The 16,332-nt window shown below is 38.4% G+C and overlaps 1 protein-coding gene across 3 annotated transcripts in view; it reads left to right on the top strand.

The window, feature by feature from the left end:
- Window positions 1–16,332, top strand: part of DERA (deoxyribose-phosphate aldolase) — a 143,426-nt gene that overhangs the window by 26,143 nt on the left and 100,951 nt on the right. For 2 of the 3 annotated variants that reach the window (XM_017873777.1, XM_017873793.1), the window contains exons 2-4: window positions 12,615–12,712; window positions 13,873–14,020; window positions 15,503–15,598. In XM_017873777.1, the coding sequence (XP_017729266.1) occupies window positions 12,615–12,712; window positions 13,873–14,020; window positions 15,503–15,598 (342 nt within the window). Of the gene's footprint in view, window positions 1–4,669; window positions 4,756–12,614; window positions 12,713–13,872; window positions 14,021–15,502; window positions 15,599–16,332 lie in introns of those variants that run through there. The other variant, XM_017873785.1, reaches the window with a different exon arrangement.

Raw genomic sequence — 16,332 nt, forward strand, 5'->3', positions numbered from 1 at the left:
TTGTAAAAAAAAAAATTTTTTTTTTTTTTTTTTTTTTTTTTTTTTTTTTTTTTTTTTTTTTTTTGAGATAGAGTCTCGCTGTGCGGCCCGGGCTGGAGTGCAGTGGCCCGATCTCAGCTTACTTCAGCTCACTGCAAGCTCCGCCTCCCGGGTTCACGCCATTCTCCTGCCTCAGCCTCCCGAGTAGCTGGGACTACAGGCGCCTGCCACCACGCCCGGGTAGTTTTTTGTATTTTTTAGTAGAGACGGGGTTTCACCGTGTTAGCCAGGATAGTCTCGATCTCCTGACCTCGTGATCCACCCGTCTCGGCCTCCCAAAGTGCTGGGATTACAGGCTTGAGCCACCACGCCCGGCCAATTTGATTCTTACGTTGTTAAATTACATGTTTTTCTTCTCCGTTCTCCTTTGATGGTTAACACTAAGCTGCACAATCTTTGTGGTTTTGGATCCTTTTCCTTGCCCCAGATGTCCCTTTCTTTTTATGTTTGTTTATCAAGTAGTAGTTGCTTAATGAATCTTGGGTAAGTGAATGGCTATATTTCCTTTATTCTGGTGTATCAGGGCTTCCCCAAACTACCAGCTCCCTTTTTCATTAAGTTATGTGTTGTCGTCCTCAATTCATCAAATATTTGTAGATCATTTGCTATGCGTCAGTTAAGTACAGTGATGAGGAGCTGGGTAGTTTGGGGTAATGAGGTAGTCTGAATACCTTTGTTTTAGTATCTTGTTTGCAACATCCAAGTAGGTAATTCAACTATCACAACATAACCACTGGATTATGTACCAGGGCCTGATAGACAGTAAAACACCTAAATATTTATTGACTGACTTGGGTAAGAGTTGTAATATCAATCTGTTAAGGTTCAGTGGAGCCCAGAGGAAGACTTAGTGGTTGAAGAACTGGGGAAAGTTGCTCAGAAATGACATTGACTTGGATGTTTGGTAGGGTGACTTAGCATGCAAACTAGACACTTTTGACAGTAAAAAGGGAGCACTAAAAATACTTAAAATTATATAATTAAAACATTGAATGATACATTGCCTTTATTTTATTAGTAGATCTTCTGTTCAAGAGAAAATAGTTCCGTTCAAACACTAAAAAATTCATTCTAACACTAAAATATACTCATGTACATCAAAGCCAAAAAATTTATTCATATTATCTCAGCATTATAAAACAACATAAGTTGAATTATTACTCTGCTTTAATTAGCTTCTTAGCTGTATCAATCTGTCAAAGTTGCATTTTGTTTATTAAGTTTAAAATTCTTGATAGTTTTCAATTGATTCTTATCCATGAAACATGTTTTTAAAATTAAGAAAATATTTTCTCTACAAGTGTTGAGGTACTTGGTAAGTTTAGCACATTCTATAAATGGAAGATATTTTCAATTCACATTTTTTTAAATTGAAGTGTGTAAATATTTTACCAGAAATGTTTTCACAGCTAATATATTTATGCCTCCATTCTGAGACAAAATAGTAAATATTTTTATAAGACAAAACTTGTCAAATAAGATGTCTCTGTTTATGATCCTTTTGGATATTTTGCTAATTCAAATACTGTAAAATTATAAGTCTTCTCAATTTCATTTCTTTCCAGTACAGAATATAAGTTTATCTAATTTAAAATAGGAGCTTGGGGTAGCTAGTCTCCAGAGATGGACCACGTCTCTGGTACTGATGCCTTTGTGTAGTCCTGTGTTGCATTAATTCTGGGCTGGCCCTGTAACTCACTTTAACCAATGAAATATGGCAGAAGTGATGCTCTACAGCTGCTTTAACAATTTTGGGTGCTCTGACTGCCTATTAAGAAATTCAGCTACCTTGTTGGAAAAGGCACTTGGAAAGGGAGAGGTCTGAGGACTACATGGAGAGAAAGGAGGAGACTTAATGTCCCAGCAGAGCCCAGTCTTCCAGCTGCACCCTCCAAGGTATCAGAAATGTGAGTGAAATCTTGTATGTCCTAATCCCAGCCACCATTTGACTTTAGCCACACAAGAGATCTCAAGTGAAAGCAGCAGCACAACCACTCAGCTGAGCCCCAGTCAACCTATCAGGAGAAATAAAATGATTGCTGTTTTTAGCCACAATGTTTTGTGGTGGTTGTTATGTAACAAAAGATAGTCAAAACAGGCAAGTTGAAGTATTCCAAAGTGCAACTTTAGAATTTTAAAATTAACCCCATGTATGCTAGTTGAAATACCATTATTTTATTTGCTCAAATCCATTGTTTTGTAGGAGTAAATTTTATGTCTCCCTGTTTGCAAAATTGTCATCAATAATTGTAGTTCACTAACAGTTTCAAAAACAAGAGGCTTTGGTGTTTTATTTATTTAACTTTTTTTTAAATAAAAGATTTTCAACTGATTTAAAAAAAAAAAGCCAACATTTAAAGGTCTTATTTAGAAGATAGTTCAAGACTGGTGTACATCAGCTTAGACTGATTGACAGAATGGCTCCTAACTCTTCGAAGAGTCAGATGTTTCTAGTATTCAACTGATGAGAATCAGCAAAGAGAGAGTGCGTATTGCCGTGAAGAAAGATTTATGTTTAATTTAATGCCACCGTTTTCACAAAGATCAGATCGTTCCTTTATTCTGTGTATAAATAAAATGTTTAAAATTTCACAATGACAGTTTTTATTTTAGTTGTTAGACTATGGAAGCATATTTGGATGAAATTATGAATTATGTGTCTGTCACAAAGAGATCCAGGTATATTTCTTTTCCATAGGTTTCCTAATTTAATAAGAGCATGTTTTTATCATGCTACTACAACAAAATTTGTATCCATGTTATCACTGCAAAATCACATAATTATGTGTTTTATTCTAACCTCTTTAACTGAATTTATAGTGGTAGTCACATCAATGTCAGTTATTTTACCTTCAGCAAAATAGACTTCCGGTTTTTTTTATTTGATAAATTAGATTTTTAAAATGAGTTAATATTCCAATTAATTTAACTGATTTTCTGTTTGAAGCACCTATGACTCTGCTATGAAACTGATATTTTCTAGTATTTTGTGAATCTTCTGCTAATGGAGCCAAAAACTTAATAACTACTGCTTTCCTTATTTTCTTTTATTTTATTTTTTGAATTTGAGATGGAGTTTTACTCTGTCACCCAGGCTGGAGTACAGTGGCATGATGTTGGCTCACTGCAACCTCCACCTCCCAGGTTCAAACGATTCTCCAACCTCAGCCTCCCGAGTAGCTGGGACTACAGGTGCATGCCACCACACCCAGCTAATTTTTTGTATTTTTAGTAGAGACGAGGTTTCACCATGTTAGTCAGGATGGTCTCGATCTCCTGACTTTGTGATCCGCCCGCCTCGGCCTCCCAAAGTGCTGGGATTACAGGTGTGAGCCACCGCATCCGGCCTTCTTACACATTCACTAGAAAATTTAGATCTAAAAGTGAGCAATATTTAGAATATAGTCATTTATCTAAATGAAAGTCATGCTCAGAGTTTTCTGTAACTGTGTCTTCTGAAGATGTGTTAAATTGCTATCTTTGGACACAGGCATCTTAACTACTAATTTTTTGGGGTAGATAGTGATGCTTTTTAGCAGATTTAGGTCATCCTGGAGTCTGATATATATGTATAGATAGATAGATAGATACCTTTGGTTTCTATGGCTCATGGCAAATGTTGAAAAACATTTTGTGCAAATTACAAATAATCAACTTTCTTGAGAAATGGGAATTTGGAGTAAAATTTTTTCTTAAACATACTTTTTTTGAGGTCATTGTTACTGATAGCTTTTGTTGTTGTTGCGGAATTAAAAACCCTGACCCAAAGTAAATAGTTTTAGATTTACAGAATTTGATAAATCATATAGTTTTCTGTAGTGGTTGTACTAATTTGCATTCCTATTACCAGTATAAAAGTGTTCCCTTTTCACCACATTCACGTCAACATCTGTTATTTTTTGACTTTTTAATTATGGTCATTCTTGCAGGAGTAAGGTGGTGTCTTATTGTGGTTTTAATTTGCATTTCCCTGATAATTAGTAATTGAGCTTTTTTTAATATGTTGGTCATTTGTATATCTTTTTTTGAGAAATGTCTATTCATGTCCTTTGTCCACTTTTAATGGGATTATTTGTTTTTTTTCTTGCTGATTTGTTTGATTTCCTTGTAGATTCTGGATGCTATTCTTTTGTTGGATGCATAGTTTGCGAATATTTACTCCCACTTTGTGGGTTGTCTATTAACTTTGCTGATTTTTTTTTTTTTTTTTGCTGTGCAGAAGCGTCTTAGTTTAATTATGTCCCATTTATTTATTTTTTTTGTTGCATTTGCTTTTGGGGTCTTAGTCATGAATTGTTTACCTAAGCTAATGTCTAGAAGAGTTTTTCTCATGTTATCTTCTAGCTCTTCTAGCATTTTTATGGTTTCAGGTCTTAGATTTAAGTCTTTCATCCGTCTTGAGTTGATTTTTGTATAAGGTGAGAGATGGGGATCCAGTTTCATTCTTATACATGTCGCTTGCCAGTTTTCCTAGCACCATTTACTGAATAGAGTAGCCACGAATATTCTGAGTACCCTCAGTAATCAGTGAATGCCTGGCATGCTGGGAGTGTTTTGTTATGTCTAGTAGAGTGAGGAAGAGAGTCAAGTTTTGGTTTCCTTTTAGAGTGAACCACTTGGTAAAGTAACACTGTTCACTGCACCGGGCTCTCACATGCTGTGCGACATTGCTGGAGACTGAGAGAAGAGAAGCTGGAGTCTCCCAAATACATCTTGGTATATTTTCAACTTTGTTAAGAAATGAAATGTAGAAGATGAATGCTAGCACAGAGGGGACAGGAGGCATAAACTGGGCTTGTCTTGGGCAACCCAGGATGAGGTGGTCACCCTAGTCAGGACCAAAAGCTCAGCAGTTGTTGGACCATATTGGGAAGAACTATCAAATTTGACTTCAGTAGTTACTTGGAGCATAGAGTGGTTGGGGAGAGGGACAGCGAGGTCAGCCCTGACAGTGTGTTCTAATCTGTAAACTCTTCCACAGAGAGACTTACCTGAGGCTGTTTATGGGTATTGAGCAGAGGAAGCTCTTCTTTGAATTTTGTGCTTTGTGAATCTGACAGATGCTTCTGGATCTTTGACTTTTCACTCTCCAGGTGGGAATAATAGCGCCAGAGATTGAGTAGCTCTTATTTGTTTGAAGACAAATTTTAAATGCAGAATAGAAAAGCTATAGTGAGTTGATTGATGAGATTTTGACCCCTCTCCGCTGTGCTTCGTCTAGTGATTTGCTACAGGCCACCACCTGCTCTTGCTTGAGCTTCCTCCTTGGCTTTCCCACCATAGCCAGAGGGATTATTTTAAAATGTAAATCAGATCATTTCAGCCCTTGCTGAAAATTCTCTAAAAGACTTACCGTCTTACACGGGAAAACCTGCTGAAAAAGTCTCCTTAAGGACCTTTTGAACCCTATTGGCCATGGCTCACCATATGCAGTATATTTTATATTGCCACATGGTACACACCACACGGTACACACGGGATTGAAACAGAACTTCCACGAATGATCCTACCTGTATAACATACATTGTATCTTGACATTTTCTATTTTTCTGTTTCTTTCTTTCTTAAAAATGCTCATTGCCACTGACAAAATTGATTTCATGACATATCCGTGGGTTATTACCCTCCTTTTGGAAAACATTTTACTATATGATCTGGCCGTTGCCGCCCTCTCTTCCATTTCCCGTACCTGGCCTTGCCTACTTTCCTCTGATTACACTGTGTCCCTGCATTGCCTTAGATACGACTGTTCACTCTTGCCTTCTCCTCTTTCTGTTACCGGAAAGAGGTCCTGATGCAGACCCCAGGAGAGCGTTCTTGGATCTTGTGCAAGAAAGAATTTAGGGCGAGTTCAGAGTAAAGTTAAAGCAAGTTTATTAAGAAAGTAAAGGAATAAAAGAATGGCTACTCCATTCTTTTATTTAACCCCTGAGGGCTGCTGGTTGCCTATTTTTAATAGTTATTTCCTGATGATATGCTAAACAAGGAGTGGATTATTCATGCCTCCCCTTTTTAGACCCTATAGGTCTAAAAATATTCCTGCTGTTGCCATGGAATTTGTAAACTGTCATGGCACTGGCGGGAGTATAGCAGTGAGGAGGACCAGAGGTCAATCTTTTAGCCATTTTGGTTTTGGTGGGTTTTAGCTGGCTTCTTTACTGCAACCTGTTTTATCAGCAAGGTCTTTAGGACCTGTATCTCGTGCTGACCTCCGGTCTCATCCTGTGACTAAGAATGCCTTCACCTTCTGGGAATGCAGCCCAGTAAATTTCAGCCTCATTTTACCCAGCCCCTATTCCAGATGGAGTTGCCCTGTTTCAAACGCCTCCGACATTTCTGCCTAGAACACTGTTTCCCTAGATGATGGCCTCATTGCTTATTTCACCTGGTGCCCTGTTCAAATGTTTTATCATCAGATTTTCCTGGCCCATGCCCATCCTACATTCTCCATTTTCTTATCCTATATAACTTTTCATTGTAGCTCAGATATATAATATAGTTAATAGATATTTATGTGTTTATCTCTTATTAGGAAAGGCCTGTGAGAGTAAGGATTTTGTTCTTTTCAGCACTGCTCAATCTGCAGAGCCTCCAGTGGTGTCTGGCACCATTGTGGATAGCCCTTTGATATTACTTGAATGAATGAATGGTATTCATAGACATACTTGCATTTATCAAACTCTCCAGGAGGTTTTCTGTCCCTTGTCTGTCTTGTATCTTGTTTAAGTCTTGACTTTGGGTAGAGATCCCTGCAGACTCTCTAAACAAGGCTGGAGCCATCTGATCTAGAAATTTTGGGTCCTATGCACCTTGAGCATGGACTAGAGGGGAATGTTGGCCCAGGGACGGTCTGTGTCTTTGGCCCCACAGACCCCTGCCCATGGAGAGGAGCACAGCTATGGGTGGGCTAGAGCAGGCTCTTAAATAGAGCATGGGCCCATCTCATCCCCTTGTAATGTTAGTATCATGTAGGAGCAATATAATGATCAGTTTCTACCTGGAGGCCTGTGGTGATCTTTTCTGTGGGAACAGAAACGGCATTCTGGTATCATCATTTCTGCCTGACATTGTGTAGCTGTGTCAGGCTGGCTTTCTGGAACAGCTCAGTGGCCAAAGATTGATCACGAAGGGTTTAGAGCTGTGAAAATGCCCCAAGTAGGTATTGTATGATGCTGGTGCCTGGATCACAGACAGCTGCTTACTGGTTTACCTACTGTAGTCTGCCTTTCATTCTACCTGTCCTTCACACTGCTGCCTGGCAGTTCCTCTTAATTCAAGAGTTAAGTATTATTATGTGTTATATTTCCCGCTCAATAAGATAATGCCTGGTCTTTGTAAGAATGTTTAAGTATTAGGGGAATATATAACATGAGAAATTAGGAATATAATCTTATCTCTGAAGAGAAACACTTCTATGAATTTGGCATATACACCAACAGATACACCAACAGATACATGTTTTGTATTTTTTGTTTTTATTAACAGTTTTATTTTAAAAAGCACACTGCTGTGCATATTTCTTATTTTTACTGAGTAATGGTATAATCAGTTTCTACAACAATACTTACAGATGTACCTCATTTTTTTTTTTGGGGGGGGGTGGAGTCTTGCTCTGTCACCCAGGCGGGAGTGCAGTGGCACAATCTCGGCTCACTGCAAGCTCCACCTCCCGGGTTCAAGTGATTCTTCTGCCTCGGTCTCCAACTAGCTGAGACGACAGGCTTGCGCCACCATGCCCAGCTAATTTTTGTATTTTTAGTAGAGACAGGGTTTCACCATATTGGCCAGGCTGGTCTCGAACTGCTGACCTTGTGATTTGCCTGCCTCGGCCTCCCAAAGTGCTGGGATTACAGGCGTGAGCCACTGCATGCAGCCTGTACTTCATTCTTTTTAATGGCTGAATTGTATTCCATATTATGGATTTGCTATATGTTATTGAACTGGACATGGATCTTGGTGTCATTTGCAACAGTGCTACCATAAATGCCTTTTCATATTTGCATTTGCAAACTTATAAAAGTATTTCCATGGGACATATTCTGTGTGCCGATTACTTTTTTAAAATACTCCTTTAATTCTGTTACAGCCCTGTTTGGAAATCTTCTGTGACTTCTGGTCACCTGTATCATAAAGCCTAGACTAGAGCCTAGAGCCAATAGAAACATAATGTGAGACATGGAGTCGTTTTAAATTTTCAAGTGTGCACATTATAAAAAAATAAAAAGGAACAGGTGAAATATTTTAATAGCATTTTACTTAGCCAAATGTACCCCAAATATTATAATTTCACTGTGTAATCAATGTTAACACGTAAGTAGATATTTCACATCCTTCTTTTTGTACTGAATCTTCGAAATCTGTGTATTTTACACTTAAAACACATCTCAATTTGGACTATCCACATTTCAAGGGCTCAGGTAGGCACACGTGTGTGGTTACTGATTGGACAGCCCATGCCTGCACTCAGCCTGGTGCTTACGGCACTTTACAAATAAGGCACAGTCGGTCACACAAGCCACATTCAGTCACATTTAGCCAACCTGCTTTTGCTTCTGACAGCCCCACAACCTTGCAGTGCTTCCTGTCTATTTTTCCTGCATCCTGCACAGTTTTCTGGGCAGGGTTTCTCAGCTTTGGTACTGTTGACGTTTGGGACCACATAATTCTAAGTTGTGGGTGCCTTGTAAGATGTTGAGCAGTATCCCTGGCCTCTACCCACTAGATACAAGTGGCACCTTCTCTAGAATCCCCCTACCCCATCTGTGGCAACCAGAAATGTCTCTAGACTGAGAATGCTTTCGGGTGAATCAGAAATCTCTACTTATCCATTAGGGTTGTTTTAGCCAACTGGATAAGCCTACTGTGACCTACCCTTCCTCTGAACTGGACTTCTTATCCAGCCAGTGTGGTAAATTTTTATTTTTGTGTATTAGGAACAAAGTTAAAATCAAAATAGAAAATGCACCTCCTTTCGTAGGGTTATCATTTGGTGTTACATGTTTTAGGAATGCTGTGAAAAATACAGGAACTTCTGTAGAAACACAAATGAAAATGATGGAAAGGCTAGAAAGTAAAGTTGCACTAAGACTTGAACCAGAAAATAATAATAGTAAATTGTGAGAAGAGTATTTGAGGACAAATTTATCACCAACACAAGGGCCTAAAAACCACCAAAATGACATACTAAGATAAATAGTGGGACTTTCTTCATTGGAGAATTTTAAGAGAAGAGTGTCATTGCCTTCCAATTATGGTTTCATGTCTGTTCTCCCCATAGGCATGTGTACTTAAAACCCCTTTTGGCCCCATAAGAAGATTCTTTGGTCCTGATGAGATTATGTGCATTAGAATCACTTCTCCTGGGAAGGAGACGCTAAAGGGTACTTGAATAAAATATTAAAAATTATGAAGGACATAACAAAGGCCAATCAGTCCTTTCTTTTCCCCAGACCCCATAATATGAGAACATGGGTTATTTGATGAAATTAAAGAGTAGCAAATTAAGTGCTAATAAAACGAGATAGTCACTTACATAATTCATTGCCATGGGAGGTCACAGAGGCAAATTTTGTGGCTATATTAAATATGGGGCTGGAGAATTTTATGACCGCTAATGATATTTTTAGCAGTCAAGGCTGATACTGTGAGAGAAGAAATCCTATTACATTCTCCAGTAGATGGTTTGCAGGGACCTCTGGCAAGAGGTTTCTGAGAAGTGCAAGAGCAGACCTTGTGAGTTCTAACCTTTGGTGTACTCAAAATTGATTTTTAAGGTGAAAGTTCTCAGGCATCCCATTCATACTTCAGTGGCACCTTTCTTGTAGAGATCCAAAAGCCCTTTGTAGTCAGAAGCAGTGGAGAAAGACATTGCCCAGAATTAAATCTTTTCTGGTCTTTGGGAACCACTCGACTTATTTATCATATGCCACTTGTGTGTCAAGTCCTTCGCTTGGAGTTTTAACAAAGCGTTTGGGGACATAAACATGTGGACACATCAGTGGCATTCTGAGTGAAGGGGGTGTACTAAAGGTAGAATGCAGAGTTGCGTGGGAGCACAAAGAAGCAAAGGGATGTCTCAACCTGTGAGATGAAGGGAAGGCTCCCAGAGAAGGTGACATTTGAACCGAGTCTTAAAGGATGAGCAGCAGTTCACTGTTCGGCAAGACCGGGAATGGTATTCTTGGTAGAAGGAGCAGTCCGCATGTACAGATCTGGAGACAGCCTGGCATCATGTGCCAGGGAACTGCCAGTAGATTAGGAAGGTTGCACCACAGAGGCAGAGGACCGGTGAGGAAGGAGCTGGGGCTTGAGAAGGAGGAAGGAGCCGGATGGTGAAGGAAGAGGCTTGTGTTTGCCTGAGACCCCTCTTCAACAGTGGTGCCACTGTTTCCAGTGGCGACAGTAATGGTGAGTTGGGAGTAAAGAAGGGAAGGACTTCAGGGATGTCCCGTGATCGATAAAGGACAGCCTCTCAAAGCCTTGCCCAACTGAGTAATAGGCCTACCTCTTTTTGATCATGGTCAAGAATTAGTTGGCAGTGAGCCTTGGAGTTCACATACTCTTTGCTTCACTTATTTTCCTATATCTGCCTGAAACAGTCTTTACCATGAACCCAATCACCATTATCAATCATCTGAGAAAAAAGAAAAAAAGAGCCTCCTAGGGCTGGGTGCGGTGACTCATGCATAATCCCAGCATTTTGGGAGGGCGAGGCAGGTAGATCACTTGAGGTCAGGAGATCGAGATCAGCCTGGCCAACAGGGTGAAACCGCGTCTCTACTAAAAATACAAAAATTAACCTGGCATGGTGGCGCACGCCTGTAGCCCTGGCTCCTTGGGAGGCTGAGGCATGAGATTGTTTGAACCCGGGAGGTGGAGGTTGCAGTGAGTCAAGATCGCACCACTGCATTCCAGCCTGGGCGACAGAGAGAAACTGTGTCCCCCTCAAAAAAAGCCTCTCCTGTGGTTGAGTAGGGGGTGTTTCTTACAGGTCTTAGATAAATTGGGACGATGTCTAGTGTGTCTGGTCTCATTTTCTCGGGCGCTGCTAGAACAAAAACAGCTCTTGTGTGGGAAAGCAGAGGCAGATTTCATCAGCCTGACCCCAGACTCCCATTTTCTCTGTGAAGTTGGCTCAGCAAACAAGCAAAAAAAAAACATACAATATCTTTGAGGAGCAGGAGCAGATGGATTGAAATGTTAAAAATCTGGTTTGTTAAATGATTTCAGCTAACAAAATAATTAGAGAGAAAAAGAAGCACCCAAACTCTTTTCCTTCTTCAGTGAAATTTAAATAAGAATATCATTATTAATCACTTAGAGTCCAACTTGCAATTTCTATACCTTTAATACTAATACTTTTAAGAAGAATGAAATGAAAATGAGAGAAAGAACATCATCTGTAAACATGAGTTTAGATGCAAATACTTAAATTTGTATTGTTACATGATATAGTATGTGATCAGCAGTTTTCTTCATTGCATTATAAAGAGTTCTGTAATTAGTGCATTTTTTCTAATGGATAACTTTTTCTACAGTACTCTTTTAAGGCTCTTTTAAAAACATGGAATTGCTAGAGAGATATAGAAGTGAGGTTAGTTATAGAAGGTAAATAATGTTCATGTCCAATTTACTGTGAGGCCACCTATGTTATAGGATATTGGTGGGTGACGTTGAAATACACGTACCAAACACTGTTTGATGTTAGACACCCAAAGATGGGTAAGATCATGGCTGGCAGTGTACTAAGTACAACAAATGGTTTCACCAGGAATCCTTGATGAACTGATTACAAGTTCTGTAGTAGAGATCTATCTAATGTTAGGTCTGTCTGGGGAGCTGACAGTGTTTTCACAACAGCTAATATTTAGACTAGGTCTGAAAGTAGAAATTACAGTTAACTGGAAGAGAAGAGAGAGTAGATCAAGGTAGGAGAGAGCATTTCAGAACAAAAGCAACAGAGATCTCTCCTGAAACTTTAAATAATTTGTTTTTTCTTTTTTTCTAATTTCTGTTATATCAGTCAATGTTGTTATTTCTAATACATTTTGAAAATTTTTTCTTTGAAGAAAGAATGGGCTGTATCCTGTCAGCGTGCAGTAGGTATTAATCTTGCCAGTAAGCGGGTAGTGAGCACAGTTTCTGTAATTCCCACCATTAGTTCACTTAAGTATTTATTAATCATTTGCTCTCCTGGATTGGACACTCACAAATAAGTCTTTGCTGTCAGAGGTGAGGTGCATGGCATGGGTAACACACATTTCTCGATTGTTAAGCATGTCTGTGTGATGAATCAATACAGGTTCTTCCAGTTCCAAATGTATAGGTTGGTACAGAAGCAATTGTGGGTTTTGCCTTTGAAAGTAATCCAGTGATTTTGCATGAAGTATGCCTTTTGTTGACTGGGCTTCCATCAGCAAGGCTGTTTATTTATTGTGGTACAAAAAAGAAACATAAGCTTTAAAAAAAGATTGATGTCAAGTGATAAATGTATCCTTTCAAGGACCATGTAAAAATAGGTGACTATATTTAATGAAACTTTAGGTTTCAAAAAGTGTTTTTTCTGTCTGTTTTAGACCTTAGCTGGATCTCCAAAATACAAGTGAATCACCCGGCAGTTCTGAGGCGTGCGGAACAAATCCAGGCTCGCAGAACGGTGAAAAAGGAGTGGCAGGGAAGGGTTCTTCTTGAGCATTCTGTGCCTGTATTTTACAATGCATGGTCTCTTCCCTCAAGGCCACAATATTGAATTTCGCTCAAGATGCATCTAAACTTAAAAGATTGCAGCTGTCCATGACTTATTTTAATAATTCATATATGATGATGATGGGTTGGAGAAAGATAACACATTTATCCAAACAAGTTAAAAATCTTATCACTCTTGAGTGGCAAAACCGCAAATGAATTTGAGGCATCTTTATTCATGAGTGAATTAAATGGCATATTTTCTCAACACATTTATTCAGTTTTTTAGACATGCCTTCTTTGGTTGTCTTCTATTTTAATTTTAAAGCCCTAACATCTAAACTTGATGCGTCCACTCTTGAGGCCCTTAGGTTTAAGAGTTGACCTTTCTTGACCATTGTGTTTACCTTACTATTACTTTCCATAAATCATTTTTCAAAATTCCAAAAATGATGTTTCGTAGAGTACTTGTGGTCAGCATTTTCTTCAGTGTATCCCAACCAAAGACATGCTGTGTAAGATTAAAAGGAATTCAGAGTTCATTTCACACGTGAGGCAGAATACTGTGATTGAATCCTTGAGAGTGATAGTTCACATTTTGCTCATCCTTAGAAATACTCTGATTGAAAAGATAAAAGAAAATTCATCAGACTGAGTTGTGAAAATGAATATTGTTTTAAAATGGAATTGGATTAAATTGAAAAAAAAAAATAAAAAAACTTGGAAACTTTAAAAAATAATAATCTCATCCCAGATCCCAGAGCGGGGGGTAAAATGTAAGATAGAAACCTTCTTTCGGAGTTCTTCTATGTCAGGGTGGCTCTGATGGGCTCTCCGTTTGGCTGAGATGGAGTAGTCAGAAGTGGGGAGACATGGGCTAACAGGGGTTTCAATTTGGGATATCTGTGGGAGAAAAAAAATGTTTAAGGCCACTCTTCCTCCATTTTATTTTGGGCAGTGTTCATCTTGTTAGTGGCTCTTGAGCTGTGTTTATATCATATATCAGAACATTCCATAGAACAGTGTGGACATAAGATATTAACACCCATACTTGTCTAATGCTTCTCTACTAACCAACTGGGTTGGAGGTTTGTTTGTTTGTTTATTTATTTATTAAATTTACTTTGTTTTCACTTTTCTTTAAACCAGGCTGCTTGGCTCCTGAAAGCTGTTACCTTTATAGATCTTACTACACTTTCAGGCGATGATACATCTTCCAACATTCAAAGGCTCTGTTATAAAGCCAAATACCCAATCCGGGAAGATCTCTTAAAAGCTTTAAATATGTATGATAAAGGTAATGTTGTTGGTGTGATCTGTGTGGTGTTTACTGCTTACAATACTGATTACTAGATCTAAGAGGACTTAAGATACAACTGCTAATGATAGCGGTGATAGAATCCATGATAGAAACTCTTGCTGTGTATACATGGACAGATTCTTCTCTGAAAAACAGCAGGAAGAGAATCTGAGTCTTTTTTTTTTTAGGTCAGTTCTTTCCATCAGTGGATTAAAGTGCTTGGTAGAGAGTGACTTTATTTCTTTTCAGTTCTTCAGTTTTGGAAAATTTCTGTTTAGTGACACTAAAATACTAATTCTGATTCCCTAGCCACACGTGAAAAAGCCAGTCTCATTACTTAATAATCACATCTCATACATAAAGTATTTTTTGTGAGTATATGAAATACTTTTGAAAATAAAGTGCAAATAAGAAATATAGCCTGCTTGTATATTAGGTTAGATATTTCAAAAAAAGTCATGTTCACTGCCTTAGTATACATGAAAAGAAGGACTTTCCTAAAGTTACTGTAAGTTTAGAACCTCAGCATTTTGGAGATGTTGGACACCTGTAAGAATTGATTCCCTTGTTTTCTAAATAAGGAACCCAACACCTGGAAGGCTAAGCGGCATTCCCAAGACTACATGTCTTGTTACTTGCTGGGCTAGTTTTGGAGCCAGGTCTCCTTCCCATGGAGTATGCTTCATGGCCCCCGAGTGCCTATCTGCTGTGAGTGCAACTAGGGACGCTGAATTGGCCCAGTGCAGGTCTTTTATCCCAAATAAACATGTTTAGGTTTATAGGTAACATACAAACCTAAACAGCTCTATGGCTTTTGAAAAGTATTTATTATGTTTATTTCGAGTTGGCCATAAAAATACCACCTTATTTATTGCACTCAAAGGTAACAACTTGGTTTAAAGTCTTATGATATTTCTTTGTTTTATAGTGACTATTTGATTTCTAAGTTTTTTAAAATTTATGAACTTTTTCTTAAAATCAGGGCTTCCATTTCAGATTTTATTATTTCTTTCAAAATAGGGAATAGGATCAGTTAAATGTCATTTTTGTGGTACCGCCCTCTAAATTTTACTTAATATTTGTCTTCATCTGTCCTTCTTCACACTGTCCTTTCTTCAGGTTGTCCTGTGAGAATGCTCTGTAAATACCGATTTTGTTATCTACCTGAAGTATTTTCATGTAGTAGCGATCACCAAGTTTACTATTTAGACATTTCTAAAACACAGTACTATGTTAATCTCAAAGAAGAGTATATCAAACTTGTTTTTATGACTTTCAACGATAAGAAAATAATCCATGTTGTCAAGAACTAGAAGGGAATGTGGAAAATAAAATCTTCTAATTTATTGCAGCATTGCGGGGGAATTATTTTTTCTCTCGTTTGATTTTTGCCAGTATTGCGATATAAATGATAATTAAAAGCATGTTGTGTGAATTGAGCTTCATTTAAAGTTGGCTATTCCTATTTTTTCTTGATAGGCATTACCACAGCTGCCGTTTGTGTTTATCCCGCCCGGGTGTGTGATGCTGTGAAAGCACTCAAGGCTGCAGGCTGTAACATCCCTGTGGCATCAGGTAAAATGGGTTGTGGCTTTTGTTGTTATTTTTTAAACGTGTGTCCAGTTCTTCATACAGTGGGGTATTATATATAGTTTTGTACTATGATTTAAATTAGTTTATGTATTTAATTAGTTGTATTTATTCATGATTTTAGTATATATTAATTGCTTAGTAAGTGGAAGACATATTTGTTCCCAACAATATAGAACTGTATTCCTATCCTTAAGGAAACTCAGTTGGTTTAGGAGGAATAGTCAGGTAAAGAAAAAAATCATAAGGCACGATATATAGTATTTATATATATATATATATATATATATACGCACACACATACACATACTAACACACACATGTATGTGTGTTCTTTTATATATATATATGTAAAATATAAGGATATGTGGACTGGGGACGATGGCTCACAACTATAATCCCAGCACTTTGGGAGGCTGAAGCAGGTGGATCACTTGAGGTCAGGAGTACAAGACCAGCCTGGCTAACATGGCAAAACCCCATCTCTACTAAGAATACAAAAATTAGCCAGGGTTGGTGGCAGTGCCTGTAATCCCAGCTCCTGGGAGGCTGAGGCTGGAGAATCGCTTGAACCTGGGAGGCAGAGGTTGCAGTGAGCCGAGATCATGCCGCTGCACTCCAGTTTGGGTGATAGACCAAGACTCCATCTCAGACAAAAAAAAAAAAAAAAAAAAAAAAAGATATGCGCAAAATGCAGTTGCAATTCTGAGCAGGGAATG

The sequence above is a fragment of the Rhinopithecus bieti genome, unplaced genomic scaffold, assembly GCF_001698545.2.
Source record: "Rhinopithecus bieti isolate Rb0 unplaced genomic scaffold, ASM169854v2 scaffold_110, whole genome shotgun sequence".
Lineage (NCBI taxonomy): Eukaryota > Metazoa > Chordata > Mammalia > Primates > Cercopithecidae > Rhinopithecus > Rhinopithecus bieti.